General features: G+C 43.2%; 1 protein-coding gene across 1 annotated transcript in view; it reads left to right on the top strand.

Moving 5' to 3' along the window:
- Positions 1-812: 812 nt before the first annotated feature.
- CPLX1 (complexin 1) overlaps positions 813-22,767 on the top strand; it is a 108,108-nt gene continuing 86,153 nt past the window's right edge. The window contains exons 1-2 of the mRNA XM_050987251.1: positions 813-1,021; positions 1,809-1,911. Of these exons, the coding sequence (XP_050843208.1) occupies positions 1,881-1,911 (31 nt within the window). The 5' untranslated portion in view covers positions 813-1,021; positions 1,809-1,880. The remainder of the gene's footprint in view (positions 1,022-1,808; positions 1,912-22,767) is intronic.

Raw genomic sequence — 22,767 nt, 5'->3', positions numbered from 1 at the left:
CGGTGCTCTGGAGTGGAGATTGCTCTGCTTTGCCACGCAGCGCTCGCACCGTACACAGCTCCTTCCTTCTCACCTTCAGATGCCGTCCCGAATCCCGGCTAGACAACGGATCGCTGCACTCGCGTCCTTCAGCGGCAATCGCAGCGAGAAGACTTTCCTCTTTTCCCGCATCCCGCCCCCCACCGTCCCCGTCCCTCCCCCCCGGCCTCGCCCCCCCCCCCCCCCCCACCTGCTTAGCGAGAGCACAGAGACAAGCAGCCAGCGATTCTTCTCCGGCCACCGTTAATCCGAGGCGAAGCAAGAGGGAGGAGAAAGTCTGCTCCCTCCCTGTCTTCTTCCTTGCCTCTCCAACTCGTCCCAGGACCTAGGGAATGAGAGGGGATCTCCGGGAAGACTCAGAACAGAGGATGCAGAACGCTCTCCCACACCCTCCCCCTTTTGCAGGAAGCCGTGGTTGCAGAGATTTCCCCTGGCACACACACTGACTCCCGAGGAGAGGCAAGGAACCAATTGCAAAATGTAACAGCGGGCTGAAAGCCACCCCTCCTTCCCCCCACGGCAAAGCCCAAGGACACCTGGTTACTGGAGACAGCCGGGGATGGGGCGGGGGACAGGCATGCAGACACACGCACGCCTCCGCGGGGCCGGGGAAGCGCGGCCGGCCTGCTCGGCGGCGAGCACCGAGGGGCGAGGGCGGAGCAGGGAAGGGGCGGGGGAGCCGGAGGCAGGGGGAGGGAGAGAGTCCAGCTCCCGCAACGAGGGGAGGAGGAAGGAGGGACCGTGTCGGTGGGATGGTCCGGAAATGCTGTGATAAAAAGAGGGGCGCGGGGGAAAAGTAGGGAGAAGCTGTGGACTCATTCCTTCTCTCCCGCTCCGCGCCCGCAACTTCCCCGGCAACCCTCGGGCACACGGGCGCCGGCCGGAGCCCGTGGGAGACGAGAGGAGCCGCAGCAGCCGGCACCTACCGCAGCCACCTGCTCCGGCCCGGCCGGTCTCAGCACAGCGCCTGTCGCCGAGCGAGGTACCGGTGCCGGGGCGGGCGGGCCGTGCCATGCCGGGAAGGGCAGAGAGGAGAGGCGGGGTGCGGGCGCACAGAGACGGGGACAGCTCTTGTCCCTCCAGGTGCTGGCACGGCTGTGACCCGGTGCCGAAGTCGGGCGGGGGGTGGGATGCAGCAGCCAGAGCTGTGCTGCACCTGGGGCCGGCCAGGCTCAACCTTGAGCCGTCCCGGCTCACCCTGAGGAGGTGCAGCCCTCCCTGGCATTGCGCTGGAGGCTTTCCGAGGGGTTCTGGTGGGGGACTTTCCATCCCGCCACCCGGACTGCATCCGCATCCTGATCGCCCAGCATCCCCCGCTTGTTCTCCCGGGCTTCACCTTCAAATGCCCCCTCAGCGGTCCCGGGCGGACCTGCCACCTCGGAGCAAACCCTCCTAAAACCGAGAGGGCGAGAAGCAGGCGGGGAAACGAGAAAGTTCAAAGGTTTAACTCCTTCCTGCCCGTCTGCAGGAACCAAGCCATGAGAGGGGACCGCATTGCTCCTCCGCACTTGCTCCCGGGCACTTGCCCAGTCTGGGGGAGCCGCCGTGTACCCCTGACTCCTCCCACCTGCTGAGCGCTCGCTAACATGCGGCTCTGCTCCTCGGGTGCCCTGTCCTGCAAAGCAGGGTCTGACAGGATGGAGGGCTGGAAACTTGTCTGCACTCAGACAAAGGGAGGAAGGCTGTGGGGAGAGAGCTGAGGAAGATCAGGCATTTGCTTTTTCTTCTCCTAAAGACACTACTCCTGTTTTGATTGTGCCTCTTTGCAGGCTGCCTTCCAAGGATTCCGAGTCTCTGTGCATGTGAGGTGTGAAGGTGGGCAGGACCCCAAGCAACAAATCATGGATTTTGTTATGAAACAAGCTCTAGGAGGTAAGTGTGATTGGCAAACAAGGGGCCACCTACCCCTTCCCTTTGCATCCAGAAAGAGAGGGGATGGTCTACTGTGGTAGGGTCTGGTATAAGCACCTGCAATAGCTTATTGAGGACTTGGAAGAGTGTGCCTGTCACTGATTCATGATCCCGGAGTGGAGTGTTTGGAGAGTCTGAGCAGGAGAGGGCAGCAACAAGCAGAGACCAAAGCCCCATGTCAGAGGAGAGATCTCCCACAAAGGGTGTGCTGGCCCTGGGTCAGGCCTAATTGGCGCCCCACCACCTGGATGCATATCCTGCTGTGCAGTGTGCAAGTCTTGGTTTGCTTCATGCCATGTCACCGAGGCAGGTATTATAAATGATGAAGACTGGTTTAGGCAGAGTAAGCTCAAAGAGTGACATTTTGTCTATGTGCGTAAGCCTTCTTTCATCTTTGCCCCAAAGACTGGCCAAATCCTGAACAAAAAATGCCCAGTGCAGAAATTTCTGTCTCTGATATTTTGAGAGTTATTTTTAGTAAGAACACTACCACAATAAGGATGGAAATTCCTGCACACTTCACATGGATTTGAGGCCAATCTTCTATGATTTCTGTATATTAGCTTATGTGTGTGAGGAATTATTTTAACCTAATGATGTGAAATAGAAAAATTAGGGATGTGTGTAGGAGAAATTGAAAACACTGAACAAATATTTGGGAATGAGTTTATTCTGCCACAGTTACTTTCTAGGCTGCTTGACCTGGACATTCAGTCTAAGCAATGGTCTAAGCATCACTGAGGTGATGCTGGATGCTATTTGGAACTGAAATATTGGCCTCAGAGGAAGATGATAATTCTCTCTTGTATTCTATGTCATGTGTGCATTTTTTATTCTTTTTTCTTTGAAGGAACTGTAGATTCATGGGGCTGTGTAAATGTTTAATGTGTGGTGATATTGATGTCATATACAGCTTCAGCATTTACTGCAGGACTCTATCCCATGGCATGGAAATAATGTTTCCATCTCTGAAAGTGGTAGGTATTTTTAACCGGAGGAGCAAAATTTTCACAGTTAAGAACAGAGGAAGCAACCAAAGTTTTAGTTGGGGTATTTTGAATAAGGAGATCAAACTGGAGAAGAAAGGGATTGATTTGTTTGCACAAACTAGCGAGGTAAGAAGACATCTATGTGAGAAGGTGGTGGTTTATGTGTAGTAGTGCTGTGTTTCATTTCACTCTTCAGTGCCTGTTTGGAAGGAGAATTAGTGTTAAGATGTGCAGGCTTTGCACTGTTTGCTGTAGTGCAAGGTTGTTTTCACAGAATTGAACTAATGTACCTGCAAGCTGGATATACAGCCACTAGAGCTGGAGATCCATGAATCCAGTAAAAGGAAATAACTGCTTACAGACTGCAGTTAAAGGTGGGGGCAGGAGGGCTGCAGCAAAGGAATAACATCTACGATGGCTGCTTTTTTCTGCAGCTTGGTGACTTAACATGAGCTGGAAGCAGTGTCTGCCTGTGCTTAACAGCGTTCACCCTGGACAGACCTTCATTCTAACAAGATGTTCCATGCCAAGGTCAGGATTTGTATGATAATAGGTGTTTCTGAGAAGGTAAATTACAAATGCATCTTTTTGTGAAGTCTGAGCTCCTGATATCTGTCAAGATGCTGTCCAGGGCACCAGCTCTTCTGCCAGATGACTTAATGTGTCTGGAACTTACCCACTTACTCAATAAAGGAGAAGTCTCTGCAGAGTGGTAAAATCCAGGGAATGCTAATTCATTAAGCAGAGTCCTGTTTTTAAATTACAAATAGTTTCAACAAGATAAAACAAGATCTCCCAGTGCAAATGTAGTGACAGAAAATAAAGGTGGTTTTGGACACTGGTTTCTCCCTGGAGTTAAAGCCCAAGCTGATGCAAATCATCCAAGCTGGCCAGAGTGGCACAGCAAACCAAGGACTAAAGGTTATAGTTTGCTTCCTTAGTTTTGGGACCAGAACCCTTTCTGTCTGCCAGTTCTGATATCCAAAGGGAGATGTACTTAAGAGTTGGACTGAATGATCCTTCTGGGCCCCTTCCAACTCAGAATAATCTGTGAATTGTGTCCACAAGGATGGTCAGACTGAGCAGAGCACCAAACCTCTAGTCGATAGGCTTGCTTTGGGTAGGGTATGTGGTCTGATCTGCTAGGGACCATTTTTATTATCCTCACTTTCTGGGAGGTCTTTGGGTGGATTTCACAGCTCTTTGATTTCAGTTTAATATGGCTTTTCCCAGAACACCTCTGAATCCGTTCTTCTGTTTGACAGGATTTTTTGAATGGTGCAAAAGTTCTTATACCATTCTCATAATCTCTTATGGCATTCCTGGAAGAAAGAAAAGAATACTGCATTTTTGTCATTAGGTCCCCTCTAATTTACACAGAATCAGACCTGCTATGGATTCTGCTTGCCGAACACCTACAACTAAGATAGCTTAACCCTTCAGCTATCTCAGATGGTGAAAATTCACAAAGGCTGAGGGCCAGTTGGATGTCCTTGACAGAGCATAATGGTTATGTAATTTTCATTAGTCATTTTTTCTTCCCAGCATACAGCCCTAAAATGAAGCTCAGGCCAGAGCTTTTGATAGCCAAGAGCATGGATGTGAAAACTATTTGCAGGTGGTTGCTTTTGACCTTTCCCTACCGTACAGGACTATGCAGGTCTCTGAAGCATTGGAGGAGTTTGGAACCAGGTTTTGTCATAGGGAGTGGTAAAATAAGGTACTGATAGAAAAACATCATTCTCCTACCTCCTCACTCACCTTATTGAGGAAGATGAGGTCTCGCTCTCTGCTAATTAGCAGCACTAAACTTAGTAGAATGCTTTTGTGGGAGTTTTGCCGTTGCCTTTGAAGCAAACTTTGAAGATATTAGTCTTGTCTCTAATGGCATAGAATGATCAGATTTGCTTTTCCTTGGAGTTTTGCCCATAGGGAGAGAAGGCAGTGAGTTGTTTTGAAAGGTAGGTGAGCTAAGTTAGCAAGTTAGCAGCCAAGGAAAGGCAGTTACGTGGTGACACGTTGCTTTGTTTGAAAGTTTGATGAGGATATTTAGGTTTTGTGAAATCAGTTTGACAGGTTATTGTATTGCTGAGGTAGAATGTGTCCTTTCCCTGGCTTGTTGTTAATAGGGTGTGCAGAAGTCTGCTGTTTCTGTGCAGTGGAAGGTCATCCTCTGCTGTGCCAGCACTGGGATTTTGCTGCTGTGTTGGCAGCAGAGTTTCTGCCTGAAGGTTGACCAGCTTGAAAAGTGTCTTTTTAAATCTATGGCCTCTTCATGGCAAAATCCTTGACCCTTTCATTAGCAGTGGGGACTGTGGTCCAGGAAAAACAGTACAAAATAGTAGGTAATTTGGCTGACTTCCTTCTGTAGCTTTTATTTATTTTTTTGTGCTTCTCAGACCTTTCAACACCCTGTATGGAAATCACTATTTATTGTCTGACAGTGACAGAAGCCATGGAGAAGTAATGATCCTTATTAGCGGTGTAAAACAAGAAGAAAGTAGCAAGAGGTTAAAGGCTTAAAATTGCTTCTTCTTCTCCCACATAAGTAACAGCAAGGGAATATTTTGTACCTCTGACCCTGCTACATCACAGACATGGACAGAGGTGTGAAGCCAGGGTGATTTGTCACTCTGCTGTTCCTGTGACAGTTCTTTAAATGAAGACTTTCTTTAAATCAGAATAATTTAATGACTATATTTTACATTAAAAGTGCTCTTTGCCAAGCCAGGTCAGAGCTGGGCTAATGTTATCATGACCAATGTGTATGATTTCCCAGGAGAGAGCAGGAACTGGAGGATCTGGAATGGGTCTTGAAGGAGTTTAGCTGTAATACTTTTCACTGTGTATTGCTTATTTCTTGCTAAGTTTGTGTGAAAGCAAATTGTGCAGGAACACCTGACTCCCACGTTGTGCTACGCTGTATCACTTCCTCTGTCACTGCTGGCTTGGACAAGTAGGGAAACTGGTTTTGAACAGAAGGCAGTGAACTTCATGAAGCTCTTCTGGGTGTCATTCTGTTACTGGGTGATTTGAGGGCCAAGGTCTGAGATATTTTCTTATGAAAAAGAAAAGAGGAAACCTATGGAAAGGGAGGAGAATTTACTGGATAGTTGGATCGTGATGTGTTAGAAGAGAGAGAGATTTCCTCCTGCAGAAGGTAACATTCTGCAGACCAGAATATTGTGAAATTGTGGTACACAGAACACAAAGAAGCTCTAAATATGATGCTGCACAGAGCCCTTTTAATGTGCTACTTTTATTGCCACAAATGGGAGAAATGTGAACAACTGGATGGTAAAAGGTTGGAATGTCTGCCTTAAATATTTAATTTTTTTAATGTCAGCCTGTGGATAAATTATGCAAATCCTTTAACATGTAACTGTGCATTTGAATAGTACTGTCTAAATTTTTTCTTCATGCTTCCACCACCCTTTGAATTCATAATGCAGTGCAACTGCACCAGGAGAAAGGGTACATCTGAGTTTCTGGATAGATATTCACTATGATAGATAATACAGGCATGATTTGCTAAATTATTGGCAGCAGTTTAGGGTGGGGACTTCTGCTTCACATCTGCTTCTTCTGTCAAGAATCAGTGGACACTTGTTTTGGTTCAGAAGGGTTCTTAAAATACTATAGGCACAAAACAAATGGAACAGATTGCCATCTGTAACATGCCAGCAGGGGGGCACTTCATGTCCCTCACCAGAACTTTACGTCCCTCACCAGAACTTTGTTTCAGCTGGGTATATCACAAAACACAGTCCAGAGGGAGTCCCCTTGTTCCTGGAGACAGACAGAGAGATCCAAGCCCTCGTGAAGATGATGGGATTTAAGTCACTGTGTGACTTAAGCTCTGAAAGAGCAGCTCCTGTACTAAGCTTGCATTAGGGAAGATGTGAGGGTGTGTGAATGCCAGATAAGCCTGAATGAAAATCACACCAGTGTTTAACATCTTAGCAGTGACTTTTCTGTATATTCTACTGCTGCATTTGCCTGACTTCAGTAGCTTGTGAAGTGAGGATTAAGGCCCTAATTTTTCCTGCAGAAGTTAGCAAGATTGAGTGCAGTCAAAGGCAATACAGACCTGTTCAGGGTGGAGCACATTGGGAAAAAAATACAGGCATTTCTGTGCTCTCCCTCTCCAACTCACTGTCTTGTTTCTCACATTTCCAGTTCTCTGCTGAGCCTCTGTGCTGCGCTGGGACCTCAGGCACCAACCAGGCTGTGCTCCACTGCTTATGTTAATGTGTGAAGTTCTGGAGCAGGACAGAAACTGTAGTGCAAAACTGCAAGTCCCAATGCTAACAAACAGTGTGGGTATTGGCTTCTTGGGTCTCTTTTGTCTGTAATCCTTGAAACATTTAGCACATGAGGTCTTTTCATTTTGCAGTCAGGTGCATCCAAATCACAAAGACTGGAGAATCTGGTCAGAGACATGAGATCTCAAGACCACTGTAGCAGGTGATAGGTGTTGGGAGGCCCCTTACTTTCATTCTCAGATAACTTCAACCTGTGTTGTGTGTAATTCTGGGCCCCACAAATTAAAAATATTTTTAAGGGCATTAAATTCATCCAGAGGAGGGCAAACAGGCTGGTGAAAGGGCTGGAATAAAGCTCTTCTGAGGAGTGGCTAAGAACCTGGTTTTTCTGTTTTGGAGAAAAGGGGGCAGAGGGGTCACCTCATTGCTCTCTACAGCTTTTTGAAGAGAGGAAGTGGAGAGGGAGGTGGGATCAGCCCCTGGGACCAGTGACAGGAGGCAGGAGCGTGGGGTAGATAGCATATCTGTTGCATACATTTTTCACAAGGAATGGTATTAAAAGTTTTTTTTCCCCTATTGTAAATTGGTGGCAAAGAGATTTTCTTTGAGGAATTTGATTAAGTTGCAAAATGTCTTCCAAGGAAGCAAATGGTTGCTGTTGAGATGATACCAGAGAAGCAACTACAGTGATGGTCAGCTGATTTATTGCATTCATTATCCAAACCAGGAGATGAAAAACTGACCATGTTGATTTTTCCTGTTCCTTTCTGGAGAAAGCTTCCTTTTATATTTGCTTGCCTCTGTTTAGCCTGTTGCTCTTAGAATCACACAAAGCTTTCCCTTATGTCTGCTGGGATCTCACTTATGTTTGTCTTACTTGGAAGCAGGCACTGCGAGCAGTGTGCTTATTGAAGTATCCTTGGAGGAAATGTGCAGCCTTCAGGTGACTGGAGAGGTGGGCCACAAAGAGCTTTAACTAAGGTTTCTGCTGCAGGCCATCTGCTTGTCAAAAGCCTGCTTGGAGGGAGTGACATGGATAACCGGGAAGCTTTCTCTCCCAGAGAGGGAGAAATAACAAAATTTCACATATGTTAAGTAGTCTGTTTAGGATTGATTCATGGCAGAAGGAAGGATTCTTCTTCTTGGTTTTTCAGTCCACTTTGAAGGAAATTCTGCATGCTTTTGATTTTAATATCTGTTGCTGTATACCTGCAACTTTCTGACTTTTCTTTTCTTTTTTTTCCTTTATCTTTAATAATAGAAGCGAAGTGGTGGTTTCTTGCCAGCTGCATGGTTTTGGTGCAAATAGGATTTGTCAGTGCTGAAATTTTAGCCTGTGTTGGATAGGAGATGCTATCTGCAGCATCAGATTTGGAGCTGAGCAGAAGCCTAATGGATGGTGTATTACAATTACTGAGATCTTCCTGGTGAAATGGTATGCTCTAAATATAAGCTACTGGCTTGCATTTGTGTTGGTTCTTAAGGAGAAGGAAGTTCAGGATGTAGTTCAGCTGTGTTAGCTGTGGAGACGTACTCACTTGCTCATGTGCTGGCAAAAGCCCAGACATTAGAGAAGACTGATGTCTGTGAAGGCTGATGTACATGGGAGGGCTTTCTTCTCTGACTAGGAGGGTAAGGTTTGAATTCATAAACCTGTGAAATCAAAGTTTCTGCCTGGGTTCAGAAGTCTTGCTGAGTGACGTCAAGACTGTATGGTCTGTATTTGTCAGCACTGCAGTAAGTACAGGGCTCCAAAATCTCTGAGTAACCTCAGTAAGTACAGAGCTCCAAAAGCTCTGAGTAAACACTCTCCACTAAGGGAAGTCAGGCATCCTGCCCTTACAGAAATGGGAATGTCTCTTTTATCCTGGGGCACCCCCCAAAGGCAGAAGAACAAAAATCCACCCTGGCAACAAGATGGTATCACAGGAAATTTAAAGTGGCAGTTGAATGGAGATGAGAAGTCCTTCAGCAGTGTTTGAAATCTGCCAAATTGTTGAGGAAGCCTGGAAGAGGAATGGCAATAAGCAGGGAAGGCGGGAAGAAAGCAATGGACAGATCTCTAGTGTTTTGCCATTGGTTTATCTCATGTCAGAGGGCTACGTGCAAAAAGCATGTTCTTCTGTTTCATGGCCAAGGTCCCTTCTCTGAACTTTAGGTGATAGTGTTCAGATGAGAGGGAATAGACACTGATGCTGAGACTCAGACACAAATACAGGCTGTAGTGTTACCTAGGGTGAGAATTCATAGTTTTTCAGGCCATTGGAGAGAGGATATAGTTCATGAAGTGGTGACGGGTATGTTAGTCCCTCAAAGCTGCAGAGTTTATATGCCAACTTCCCTCAACTGTAAAGACCCTCAGCAGTATGCTGAAAGCTCTTCCAAATTCTCTGTCTCTGCTCCTCTTTCAGTGGTGGGGCAGAAAGTACTCTGCCTTAGCTTTGGATGCTCTTCTTTGAGGTGAGGCTGCACCTCTGCACTGCCTTTGTATATTCATTCCATGTGCTGAAATCAAGTGCTTGATCAAGGCAACACAGCACCTTGAACATTGGCTCACTTACTGCTTTGAGCACTTTGCTGGTTGCTGTACTTTCTCACGTACAGTCTGATTGTGAGAGCTTGGAATAGTCAGTTGCGTTTCTCTCAGGCTAGTTTTTGGGTCTGGAGTACGTGTCTCAGGATGTAGAACATTGCTGAGAAGGCTGAAAATTTCAGCCAATCGCTGAACAGATGCTCATGTGGCTTGCTGAAGGGTAACAGCTGCAATTACAGATGTGGCAAAGGCTACTAGTGATCTATCCCTGCTACAAATCACAGTGCATGTTAGAAACAAAATACTTCAAACAAATTGTGTCTCTCTGCTGCAGACAAACTGACAACCACCCTGCGCAATTTGAGGATTATTTTTTTGTTCCCTGTATTTTTAAATGAGCTGGTTTTGAGTTGGGTAGATGCTGTCACTGCAGAAGTGCATTAATACAAACAACAGATTTAATCTGCTGACTTTGTGCTCTTTTTGCAATTTGAATTTGTCATTACCTACAAGAATGAATCTGCTTAGTAGCTACTTACATTTTTGCATCGTGATTTGAGTCTCGTGGCTTATTTGCAGTGATACTGACCTTGAAGGAATGTCAAACATACAAGAACATCAACATAAATTTGGGATTCAAATGGCTGTGAATTACCTTCTGTGAAAAATAAGGGAAGAAACAAACAAAGAAAAAAAATCCATGTGGGGAATGATGGAGCTGTTTTGATAACTTCGGTCTCCTGAGAGAATTAGAGCAATGACAGGGAAGGCAGACCACAATTAAAGGAAAAAGGATGGGAAAGAAATGTGCGTCAGTGCCTATACTGACAAATAGTTGAACTGCCATGTCTCTGTGTTCTGGGTCTATCTCAATTTTTTTTTGTTTTGGCTGGTGAGTTCAGGCAAATTTGACGGCAGAAAAGATGTTTGAACCTTCTGTAGAAGGTAACTGAGTGTGAGATGGTTGTCTCAATGGCTGGCCTTGTCTGTGGGAGAACACTGGATATGCTTGGGAAGGTCATTTGATATCTGTGTTAAATGGTGTCTTTCCCAGTTTCCTTGCATAGAAGCATTTCAGGACACCATTATCCCAAGGAACCAGCAGGCTCAACTAGACACACGCTCAGCTCTGAGCACTGCCCTTCTCTTCATGGAAAGCAAACACAATTCTTCTGTCCTTTTATCACTCCTTCAGCTTCTTACTCCTAGACAGAGCTGAGCTTCTGGGCTTAATGGACTTGAAAATTTGTCCTTGACTTGATATTGGCAATGAAACTTTCTTGCTGTTTCTGCTTCACTGTCATGGTGTTACTGCCTATGGTGTGAAACTTCCTGCACGCTGCCTGGAGGGGCAGGAGCTGGGTGGGACTGCCTGCCCTCTGTTCCAGCGCCAGTCCCAGCTGTGTCTGTCTCTTGAATTCTTTGAAAATGCATATATTAATCAAAATCCTAATTTGCAAGAGGACTTTGGGAAGGTTTTACTAAGGCTGTGTTGGTTTTTGTTTTTAATAAAAAGCTTTTAAACACCCGAGGTTTTTTTTCTCAGCAATCAAGTAAAGAAAACATCTTGCAAGCATGAAAGTCTACATGAGACTAAGACTTCATGTCCAAACCAATGTATTTTTTAATCTCTGGCAGTTATTTACTTTATGTTGAAGTTAAGTTTATGCATGCTACTCTTCCTTGAGTCTGAGTGTTTTGTTCTTTGTGAATTAGATTTCTCTTTGTAGTTTCCTTCAGATTTTAAAAAAAATCTAAATAAAAAAAAATCCCAAACAGAATACAAGTAAGTAAAACATTGGAGAGAAGGAGAAAGTACTCAAATTTTGCCAGTATATGTATATAGTTCCTCCTCTACACAGTTGTAGCTGGGAATAAAAGTGATTGGAAGGATATTTAGAAAAAAATCTTGATTTCACTGGGAACAGATGAGTATTTTTAAATTTTGATTTGTGTTTTTGTTTGTTTGGTTGGTTTTTTTTGAATTTTGTATACTTAAAAAACTTTTCTTGGCAGTTGCAACTTTCTCCTCTGTATTTTCCTTTAAATATCAGATGTTTCTCTTCCATGTCACCCAGGCTGCAAAAGGACAAGATTAAAAGGTGCATGAAAGGAAATTTATAATTACATGGAGATAGATTAAAATGCTGAGGAAAAAGGTTAAGCAGGGACACCACTACTCTCTCTAAATACATGAGAGAGGTAATCACTGCTATGAAGGAAGAGCTATTTAATGTAGTTAAGTGAGGGACAATATTGGTAAAAGGATAATGTAAATAAATTGGCCATGAGCATCCTTGAGTGAGTAATTATTGTCGCTTGACTTGTGGGAGAGAAGAGAGGTGCTCTCTCTGGGGAATCCTGCTGCTGCAGCAAGCAGGAAGAAATGGAAACTGAGTCTTGGGTGCATTTGAAATAATTGTACATGCTCAGAGAGGTAGGGCCAGTGAGGCAGGAAATAATTATTGGTCCTGAGTACCTCAGTAGAGAGTTCAGGTCTTTGAGTCTTCACTTCTAAGACTGTCCATAATAACAGAATTTACCTAAAAAAGTGGTTTAGTTTTTACACAAAATTTAAATTTTTTTCCAATCTGTGATAACTTCTTACGGTGTTAGAATGCAAACTCAGCTTAATGAGAACCAGCATTGTGTGCCTGTAGGTAAATTAATTACAGAGCTGTGGTAAATTTTCCCTTTTCATTTTAGCCCCTTTGTGTTTGTATAACAGAAGAGGAGGGTTTGCCAGCTATGTTTTGTCCATGCTCATGGGTGAAATCAGCTTTTGGATTCAGATTAAAATTAATTATATTTCAAAGGACTTGGTGGATTTACAAATTAATTTCTAGAACAGGTGTCTATACTGTGTATCTTTCCAGCTGTGGTGTTTCAGCCCAGGTAAGAATTTTGGGTTTCATATTACAAGCATAGCTTGAAATTTGCTCCATGGTGACTTCTATCTGCAATTTACATGGAAACAGCTGTTTTCAATGCATTTGGTAATTTTTTGGTTTTGTACTTCAGTTGAGATAAAAGTAATTTAAGAACTAGGTGTTTCTCTGGGACCTCTCCCTGGTTTTGAACAGTTGTCTGAAAATAAGATGTTCCAACTTCCTCAGTAACAATATTTACTATTTTCCTGATTGTTAGACTCAGATATGCTCCATAGTTTGTCACCTGCTCTCTGCTATCTCAATATTCTAGATTCAGGCTCACATTACAGTATGGCTTAGGCCATAAGTCACTCTTATCTAGGCAGCGATTTTAGAGGGTGCCTTAGGCTCCTTCCCCATGGCTGATTAACTTTTCAACCAAGTCTCCTTCAAACTGTCCTGTTTCAGGACTGCCTACCCAACAGAACCTTCAGCAAGGGCACACAGGTGAGTGGTAGAAAACCAGATCACTGCCATTGCAAGATGTTGGCCTCTGGAAGAGGATGAATGTGCCATCCCTTTCTTCTGATTATGCATCTTATTATATTGCCAGTGAACATTGTGCCAAGCAGAGATCCCACATCTCTCTGAGCACCATGTCAAGGTGTTGCACGCCCTTTTTGGTCATGTGGCCTGAGATCCCCTGTTGAGGACACCATGACTTGCCTCATGGCTGAGGTGCTTGATTGGGACTTCTGGTTTTGTGTTTGGAATGTAATCTGGTAGAACTTGACAGGTGTTACTCCTTCTGCCTGGTACTCAGCACCTCTGCTCCAAACCAACTGTGTGTGCTCCTGCCATGCTGGCAGATGCAATAACAGTTGCTTAGAATAGGTGGGTAAAATGCATCCTCTCGACCACTACCATAAACAAGAATGTTCTGTTTCCACACAGAAAGTGAAGTCAAAGTGCAAAGTTTTGACTTTGCTTCACACAGTGAATCCTCTCCCTGGTTTAAATGTTGAGTGTGTCAGTTTCACTCCTGTTTTCACTCCAGTTGACTATTGTGAGCTGGCTGCCCTGAGTTAACTACACCCGTTTAATTTTTTTCTCTCTGTTATAGGCATCCTGTCTTATTATTGGTTCTTATGTAATCATTTGTCTATTTTTTTATTTAGGGATCACTTCAGTGTACATTTTGCTTTGTACTGTACAAGGTCCTTCTGTAGTGGGTCATTTTTATGTGCTCAAAAAATCACTTCTAACTAAAAGACAGTAGAACTAATCTAGCCCAACAGGGATGATCTCTGGGTGACCAGGGAAACTCAGTGTTCTATTCTACACAGCATCGTCCTGAGCACTCACAGTCACTTCTTTGATACAGCATAAAGTAATTTAGAAATTTCAGCTGTCTTCCTTGACAGAGATCTGTCAATCTACAGCAGCTGAAGACTGGCATTTTTATTAATTTCTTGCAGATGCAAATAAAATAATCGAAGGGGTTTTCTTCCTCTTAAAAACTCAGAAAATTGCCTTCAAAATCTCATTGGTTGGAATATTTCTTGTTTTCACACAGTCTGAAAAGGCTAAGTCAGATCCATCACCTTCATGTGCATGGAAGAGTTATTTATGGCGTATTATTAGGGATGGTCTGGCTAACCTAGGGATGGTATTAGTTGCATAAGATCTCAAACATACCTCAAGTGCAGCATAGATGCTGTGCAGTGAAGCAATTATCTGTTTTGCTGTCTTTGGAACAGAGTGACCTAGATTCTTTCTTTTTTTTTCCCCTCTTTTTCTTTTTTTTTTCCCTCCGTTTTTCCTCACAGGGTGGCCCACTTAGTTGATTAAACTGCAACTCAATTATAACTGGTTATGTTACAGTTGGGAATAAAGCAGATGTAAAAAGAGTGGAGCTGATAAAGTAATTTATTTTTTGCCTTACTGGTTATCCGTAAATTATGATTAGGATTAAGTGACAAACATTTGGTTTAGTAGCTTTTGGGTGACAGATATTTCACAGTAGCCTTATCTACTGGTATGGAATGAAGAAGTGATTCTATGAAAAGGTGAGCATTTAATGGCAAGGGAAAAAAAAAAAGGTTGTAGTCTAGTTTATGAAAGATTGAAATAAGCTTTAAATCCAAAAGAAGTCCAAAGTCAGTAAATGCAAGGTCAGCATGGTTGATATTTTGTTTGAAGTGAATACATGAAACACATTGACACTTTTGCATTTTTTATAACCTTCGTGCAGTGCAAATTCTCTGATAAATCATTAGAGGCATTAGGAGGGTAAATAAGTCATCCAGGTGGGAGGAGCTCCCATACTGCAGTCTTTGGTAAAAAAATGACCCTTTAAGTTAATGACAGCCAGGTAGCTGTCATTGGTGGTCCATGCTAAAAACACTAATGTGGTCCATGCTAAAAACACTATAGTTAATGAAAACTGACTTGAAAATTTCCTCATCTATACTCTCCCCTCCCTTAAGGCCCGGGGAAGAAACCAAAACCAAATCTATTCAGTGCAGGGCAGCCTGGAAAGTAAAATTCCTCTTCCCATGAAGTTTAAAGAGTGAAAGGATCCAATAAGAACCCATAACCCTGAAGATGTGTAGAATCTATTACATTTCTAGGCAAATATCTCTGGAGAGAAATCTGCAGCAGGGATGAAGTTGTGCTTGGAACTCAGCATCAGATTTATGCTGGGACTCCAAGTGCCAGGACCTTGCCTTGACTCTTTGGGCTGGGTGCTGAGTATGGCTTGTTGCTGTGTTGTGGTATCACTATTGCCACCTGCACATTCAAGCATGTGAAATAAAGCAATGGGAATTCTGCTGTTACTTCTGTCTCTGACAGTGGTGAAAACTGATTCTGTAAATACATTTCTTGATGGCAGGGCAGGGGAAGCCAACCCCTTCCTCTTCTGAAAATCCCATTACCCAGTTTAAGCTGCAGTCTCTTACTGCTCAGTTTTTGAAAGCCATCTCAGAGCTGGAGAATTTGTTCTCTGCAGTGTGAGGTGGCTGCTGCCCTTGTCTGCCTGGATTCCCACTTGGCTTCAGCAAAACAGGAAAGAAGTGTCCATCTATGGCAAAATCTTCCTTTCATATCTTGGACCATAAGAACTTTCTCAGGGATCAGAGAAGAGCTGATGGACAAGGGCCTTTGGAAAGCCTCCTTTTTGCATTTGTGCTGAACTTCCTTCTCAGGAAGGAATGGGCTGGTAAGGAAGCAGTATGCAGATATTCTGGGAGACACTGTACAAGGCTGATGACTGAGTTCATGGTTATGGCAAGGCCAGATCTGCTCCAAGAACAGCTCACTTAGAGCAAAAGAGAAGGATCACATTGCTCCATCTTCAAATATTTTATAAGAGTGAAGTGCTGCTCATCTTTGTATGGAATTCTTAGTCTGTTGAGAAGGATTAATCAGAGATAGCATAGAATACAATAGATAGTCATGAAATTTGAAGACCTTGAAAGTTCTAGAAGACTTGGCTTAAAGATGTCTGACATCATGGGGAAGGCCACAGTTAATTTTAAATGGTCTGAGTACCAATTGAAATTTGAAAGTATCTGAGACACACACATGATTTCATATTCTTTTCTGTGCCTCTTCTTATCCATGTTTTTGTAGTGACTTTATTGGTTAATTTCTTTTCTCTCAATAGCTGACAGGCGTGGACATGGACCTTGGCTTGTCTTTCAGTCTCCTTTTTTTATCCTCATGGCAAGAACCCTCATGTCAGAATGTTATCTCTTTGATTTACTTTTGTGCAAAGATAGCACTACAACCACTTAACAGGAGAGCTTAGGAACTATCTCTTGAGATGTATCCACCAGGATCAGATTATCCTCATCTAAAATGTGGTGCCTAACAGGAGGATCTAATTGACATCACTTGTCTCAGCTACCTCAGGGCTGCTGCAGTATCCTGACAAGGCACAGAGGGAATTTGTTTTTTTAGTCATGCCCAGGATCAAGAATGCTTTACATATTCCACATAAGAAAGATGGGCAGGCCTTAGACCTGGTAAAGCTTTCTTTCCTGTTTTCCTCACCACACAAACTCCAATCCAGCTTCTCTCTGAAGGCCCTGGGTGATTCATGTCCATGCTATCGCCCTGCTCAGAGCCATAAATCACCTTTGTCTACCTCCATGGCACTGTTGGGCATCCTTTTCTCATGTACTCCTTAGGAGCAGATGCCCTTTAATGGTGCAGCTGGTGGGTGGTAACAGCATGAATCTACTGACATTTTGCTAATGCTATTTGTTACAGCCAGAGCTTCTGTCTTCTTCTGTGCTTCATAGAAATCCTGGGGATTACTCTTACCAGTGTTCTCTCAGGACCATCACAATGATGGAAGGAGGGAAGTGAAGCAATAATTCTTGTTTGAGGGCTCAGCTCTCCACTTACCTGCCAATAAACCCATTACCCTTTTTTTGACTGCTACAACATTTTTCCTGCAAGCATGTGTCCAGATTCTGATGCTTGCCACTATTTAGAGCCAGGTGTTTGCTGAGCCCAGCAGTGGGGACAAAGACAGAGAAATGATAGTCATGAATTTGCACAGCTCACCAGTCTGGATTACAGGGCTAATATTCACATGGTGCTGCTGAAAGAGCTGTTGCAACTGGCAGTGGAGCATATGTGTAGGGGTTAATGTGGTGTGGTTATATCACTGACAGTCTCTGAGTGGTTGAATTCAGTTCAGGGCTCAAGCGCAGAGACCTAAAGGTTCCCTGTGTTCTGCAAAATACTCCCTGTTCATGTTTGCTAACCTTTTAATTAGAGACCGAAATAGAGAAAGTCATAAGAGGTAACTGTCTTGAAATGAAAAATGCTCAGCAGAGCTTTATTTTAACAAGGTTCCTATTCCCAGTCTCTTTAACTACAAAGCCCTTATAAGGGAGTCAGCTCATGAATCAGTCTTCATTAAGACATGTATTAAAACTGGCAGTAATTGCCCTCTAAGAAATAAGAAATTCGTTGTGTTGGGTAGAACAGGATTTGTTGGGAATTTTTTCTTCTCATTTGAATCCCGTTCCATGCCCTCAAAAACAAAACAAACAGTGTACCTGGGACAGTGAGATGAGAGAAGAGTACTGTCACAGTTTGTCAGCCCCTTGGGGAAGCTGGCCTGACCTTGCAGCCTTGTTGCTTAAGGCTAGAGAGCAAAATGCTTGTAACCAGCTACTCAGAAACCTGGCTGACTTTAGCTGACTCTGGTCACAAGCATGTGCCAGTATGGTAAATGAGACAGATCGTCCAGCTGCAGATTTTTCTCTTTTTCTGGCCCACAGGATAATTTTTCACAGCTGATATGGGGAGTCCTGTCTGTTTTCCAGAATATTCTGGGCCTCTGAAGGACATTGAGGAACAGTAGGTGTGCGCCAAAAGCTTTTTTCTCTCTGTCCACTGTCACCTAAGCCCACTATCAGAAGCAGAGCTACTTCTAACTCTCATTCCTGATATGTTGTTGACCTCTGGTCTTGGATGGCAGTCAATTGTTAGACATTTTTTCAAGGCTGCCAGTGTATTGTCAAAAGACCTCCAGGCTATGAGAAGCTGAATGTGGTTTATACCAGAGGGCAGAATGTGTGCGTGAACCCAGTATTGGTTTCTTCTGAGATTGTGCCTATGGCAACAAATATGTGAGAGGAAGCCAGCTGGACAGGCAGTGATGCTGCCACTGCTTTTTGGGTCAAGGCCTTTCGTGTCCCAGTTCAGTGGCACAAGTAGGCTGGACCTAGCTGTCATGGTCTATCTGAAAAAATGGTTCCACTGCTGTGTGATCTATGCTGGTAAGCATAAGCACAGATACATGGCTGTACTGCATACCAGTTAAGTCACACAATATCAAAAGATGCAGAGATTTGGACTCATTTTGGTGAAAGGATATATTTGTCATGAATAGCTATTGGTTATCTCAACTTCAATTTGAATAACTGGTCTGTGTAATATTCCAGCTGAAGATCTTGACCAAGCTTATTACAGAACTCAGATGGATAGATGAGTTTGATATCAGAAAGTAACATGTATCATTTTAACTGGAGACTAGTGTTTAAATTTTTAACATCTAAAAAAACGTATCTTTCCCAAGCAGATCTCTGGGGAGCATTTGCAGATTCTTCCTTTCCTATAAGTAAGCATGTGTTCGTTCTCTGACCAAAAAGGTGATAATGAAGTGATTAAAAGGTTGTAGTTCTTTGCTAGAGAAGGATGAAATACAGCATTGGCATATATTCTGGCCACTAATAAAAAGAACAGGGTAAAGGTTATAAGGTCATTAAAGCATTTCCAGCAGAACACAATGGTTCAGAAGAGTGGGAGGATATTCTGCCTGATATACTCACACTATGTCAGGATGGGGAAGAGCTTTATTTAGTAGCTCTTATCTTTAAACTCCAGTTTAGCTATTTCCTGGCACACTGCATTGATCTTCCTCTCATCATGACCTTGTAATAATTGTAGGGGCAGGGCAAAATTTAATCTCATGTATTCCATGCCTTAACTGTGACAGTAATTTAGATATCTGTCCTCATCTTTTCAGCAAAACTGCCAGTGAGTTCCTTGCAGGAAGTGTTCATGTACTTCTGTACTTGAATATTCTCTTCTAGTAGGCACTGTTGGTTTTGCACTTTGTCTGTTTCATTCCATTATTTGAGAAGACCTATAATGCTAACTTCCCTCTGTGTGGCAGCCCTTTTTTGCTTGCCTTCATCCAGATACAGAAATGTGGAAAGGCCATTGTGCTTGAAAGCTGCTCTGTTTTTTTTTCTCTGGTAATGCAAAGTATTCTGTTTCCTAACAAACCTTGCATCTGTTGCTTTGTTACATCGCCTTGTTTGCACTTTACAATGGGATAAGTGTCCATGTTGTCATTCAAACCATTAATTAAAATGAAGGATAAACCTTGCAGAATATTCTACCAGCAGCACATTCTTCCAATCTGACAGCAAATCAATTGTGCATCAGCTTCCATACTTGACAAAGCAATATAAGTGTTTTCCAGAAGCCTTTTTGTGGTAGCTTCTACAAACATACTGATGGCTGAAGCTGCTACTCTTAACAGAGAAATTTTGAGGTTCCCTTAGTGAAACAATATTTACTGACCTTTTTAGGGAACTTGTGAGAGGCAGTGGCTTCCCATAAGGTGATTAGAAGAGAACATCAGCAGTGTTTCTTTTCTGTACCTGCTGGATACCCACGTTAGCTGAGATTGCTCCTATCAGGAGCTCCAATCCTCCAGGATTGCTCCTACCCTCCTGGCACAAGGTAGACAGGTCACAACTACAGACCCAGTTTACCTTGGTGTGGAATGTTTGCAAAAAGAAAAAGGTGGTCTGTAGTTGCTTTCAAATCTGCTAAACATCAGTCAAGTTTTTTGGTTCAATGCAGTGGTTTACTCTTCTCATTTCTTTGTTTGTTCCTGTGAAAGTTTGGTAGGGCAGTGGAATTAGGAGAGGTACTGTGGATCTAAGGAGGGTTTAGAGTGGTGTGAGGATGTATCCTGACAATAGAATATGGTGTCTGACAGGTCATGTGTCACTACCTACCTCAGAGCTGTTGGTATCCTTGTAGTGAGACATGCCCTTAATCTTCTACAATTTAGACAGAAATGCTGGCAAAGCATCTGTGATTTTTGTGATTGGTGTTATACTCTAACCAATAACCAAGTTGTTATTGGTGATACGTCTTCTAAAGTATTGGATTCTTGATAAGTGCAACAAACAGGTTATTGCTTTTTAGCAGTGTGCTATTGCCTCTCTTCATGTACTCTTCAATCTGCTTTGTGGTTTGATGGAGATTGGTCTTTTTTGGAAGAAACTAAAACCTTCTATGAGTGTGGGAGTCCTCTCAAAGGAGTCCTCTGTTCATGTCAGAGTAGGAAGCGTCTGACCCTTAATTCAGTATGCAAGAGGCAGTTTGCATGTGGTATGTATTTCAGGGATGTTGCTTTGTATTCTGATTGAAAGGGAGACATAATTACATGAACCATTTTCATGAGCTGGGGCTCCCTTGTCAGAATCAACAGGATGCTGGTCTTAAAAAAGGGCCAGTATAGTGAAGACGAGAGGTGAGGATATGGGGAAAATAGCTGAGATTGCCATGTTCACAAGAGGAGAAGTAGGATTTACAGGAGCTGAAAAAGACCAGTACAGTGGCATGTGCTTGCAGTTGGTCCCTCGAGTAATTGCCTGAGGCTGCTGTGAATAAAATCTGCTGTCCTTCTTTCTGACTATCCATGACAGTTGCACTTCTCTTGAACAAGACTAACTGGCATAAACTTACAACTGACACATGAATTTCAACACTTCAAGTTTCCCACCTGAAGAGGCAGACAATGCTTCTTAATTCTGTCTTCCTTTCTGTGAAGAGAAAAATCAAAACGCATGGTGGTATTCAGGCGTGCGAATTTAGGACCATGTTTGAGATTTCTTCTAGCAGCACTGACATTTGATCATCTTTTCATGCCAGCTATTAGGAGGAGGTGTGATTTCCCAGTGATTGTGGCCAGTGTAGTGGCCCCTTGTGTGTAGCTTGCCTGCATGGTGGTGGGAAGTGCTCTTTTTGCACTGGAAAACAGTGTACTGAGTTCTCAAAATGAAATAACCTGGTCTGTTCTTTTTAAATTTTATAACTGGGAATTCCTTGGTGGTGTTTGCGAAAGGAAGACACACAATGGAAGTGGCTCAAGGATTAATCAGATTGCCCCATTTGCAATTGAGGCATGACACTCAACAAAAAAGTTTTCCTCAAGAGCATTCAAATGATTCTCTGTTCTGGTTTTCTCTCTTCTTTCATGATGCTTGAAACTGGGACTTTGTTTTAGTATCTAAGCAAAAACCATGTTTAAAAAAATGTGCATAAAAAATAGTGCTTAAAAATATATTTTCCATCTCTCCCCATCTCTTGATGTCTCTTTAAGTCACTATCTATTCACCTTGCCACAAACTTAAAAGGAGTGAAAAAAATCATCAGCTTTTAAACAGCTGGATTGATTCTTGCCTTAACAGTATAAGGCTTCATCCAATGAAGCCTTAAAACATGACTTTGTCTACAACTGAAAAACTGGGATGCTTAGCATAGGAAGATGTAGATCAATGGGATTGCTCTGATCCCAGCTAATGATTTGTGTCTTTAATCTCAAAAAGCTATATATCATAGTCAGTAAAGTAGAAAGCATGAGCTAAAATTAAGCATATGTGTTACTCCTTTACTAGGTTGGGGCTCTGTTGTTTTCTGTACATTGTAAGGAAACTAAAACTTATAGAGCCTTTATACTTTCTCCTTTGTTGTCTTGGCCTGGACTGCGATCTCTTGCATGACAGAAAACTGAAAATGTGTGCCGAGCTGTTGACAGCTGGCCAAAATGTCAGTGAGAGCTATGCCATTTTGAGACTTCTAAGGAGATCCAGACTACAGCCATCAGTTGCTAACTCTCTTTATGAGACAGTCATTAGGCCTTGTTTCATGCAGCCACTGGCATTTATTCTTGGCAGCAGAAAACTTTGTTCGCCCCTCATTCTAAACATTTGGTGTTTGGCCCATTTGAAGAGTGTGAAGTCACGCATTTTTCCAGTCATGCTTCTAGGTCATGTCTCATCTTTCTTTGCATCAGTTCTCTGTCTCCAGTATTGCTTTAGATGCAGCTGTAATTCTGGGTTCTTTTGCACAGCAGATTTTAAATTGTGATAAACAGCTGCTAGTTGGAATTGAGGCTTAGGGGCTCATTAGCTCTCAAAGACACTTATATTTTCATTTGCATTTCGGGGGAGCTTATGATACCCTGTAATTACAATGTCTGAAGGCTGTCCATCCATCTCCTGGGGCTGAGTAGCCACTATTTTTCTGCACTATTTGATAAGTAGCAGCAAAATGAACCATTTGTTTAGAAAGCAGATAGATTTCTTACACTGTTGTCAGCCATAGAGGTGGTACCCTCCTAATCCCTCCTGCATGCACTGGAACACCTTTTTGGTATTAAAAATGAATCCTGCTTCTTTAGAACTGCCAGACAGTAAGGTATTTTCCAGAGGGTGGAAAGATATTTACTGTTTTTCACAGAATAGTGAATTAAAGCTCAAAGGTAAATACCAATCACTGAGATGTGAGGTGGGTGAATTTGCTATCCTGACTAGAGTAACTCTCTTTAT

This window comes from Serinus canaria, chromosome Z (assembly GCF_022539315.1).
Source record: "Serinus canaria isolate serCan28SL12 chromosome Z, serCan2020, whole genome shotgun sequence".
Lineage (NCBI taxonomy): Eukaryota > Metazoa > Chordata > Aves > Passeriformes > Fringillidae > Serinus > Serinus canaria.
Note: the sequence above shows the minus strand (reverse complement) of the source record. Positions and strands in the feature narration are given on the sequence as shown.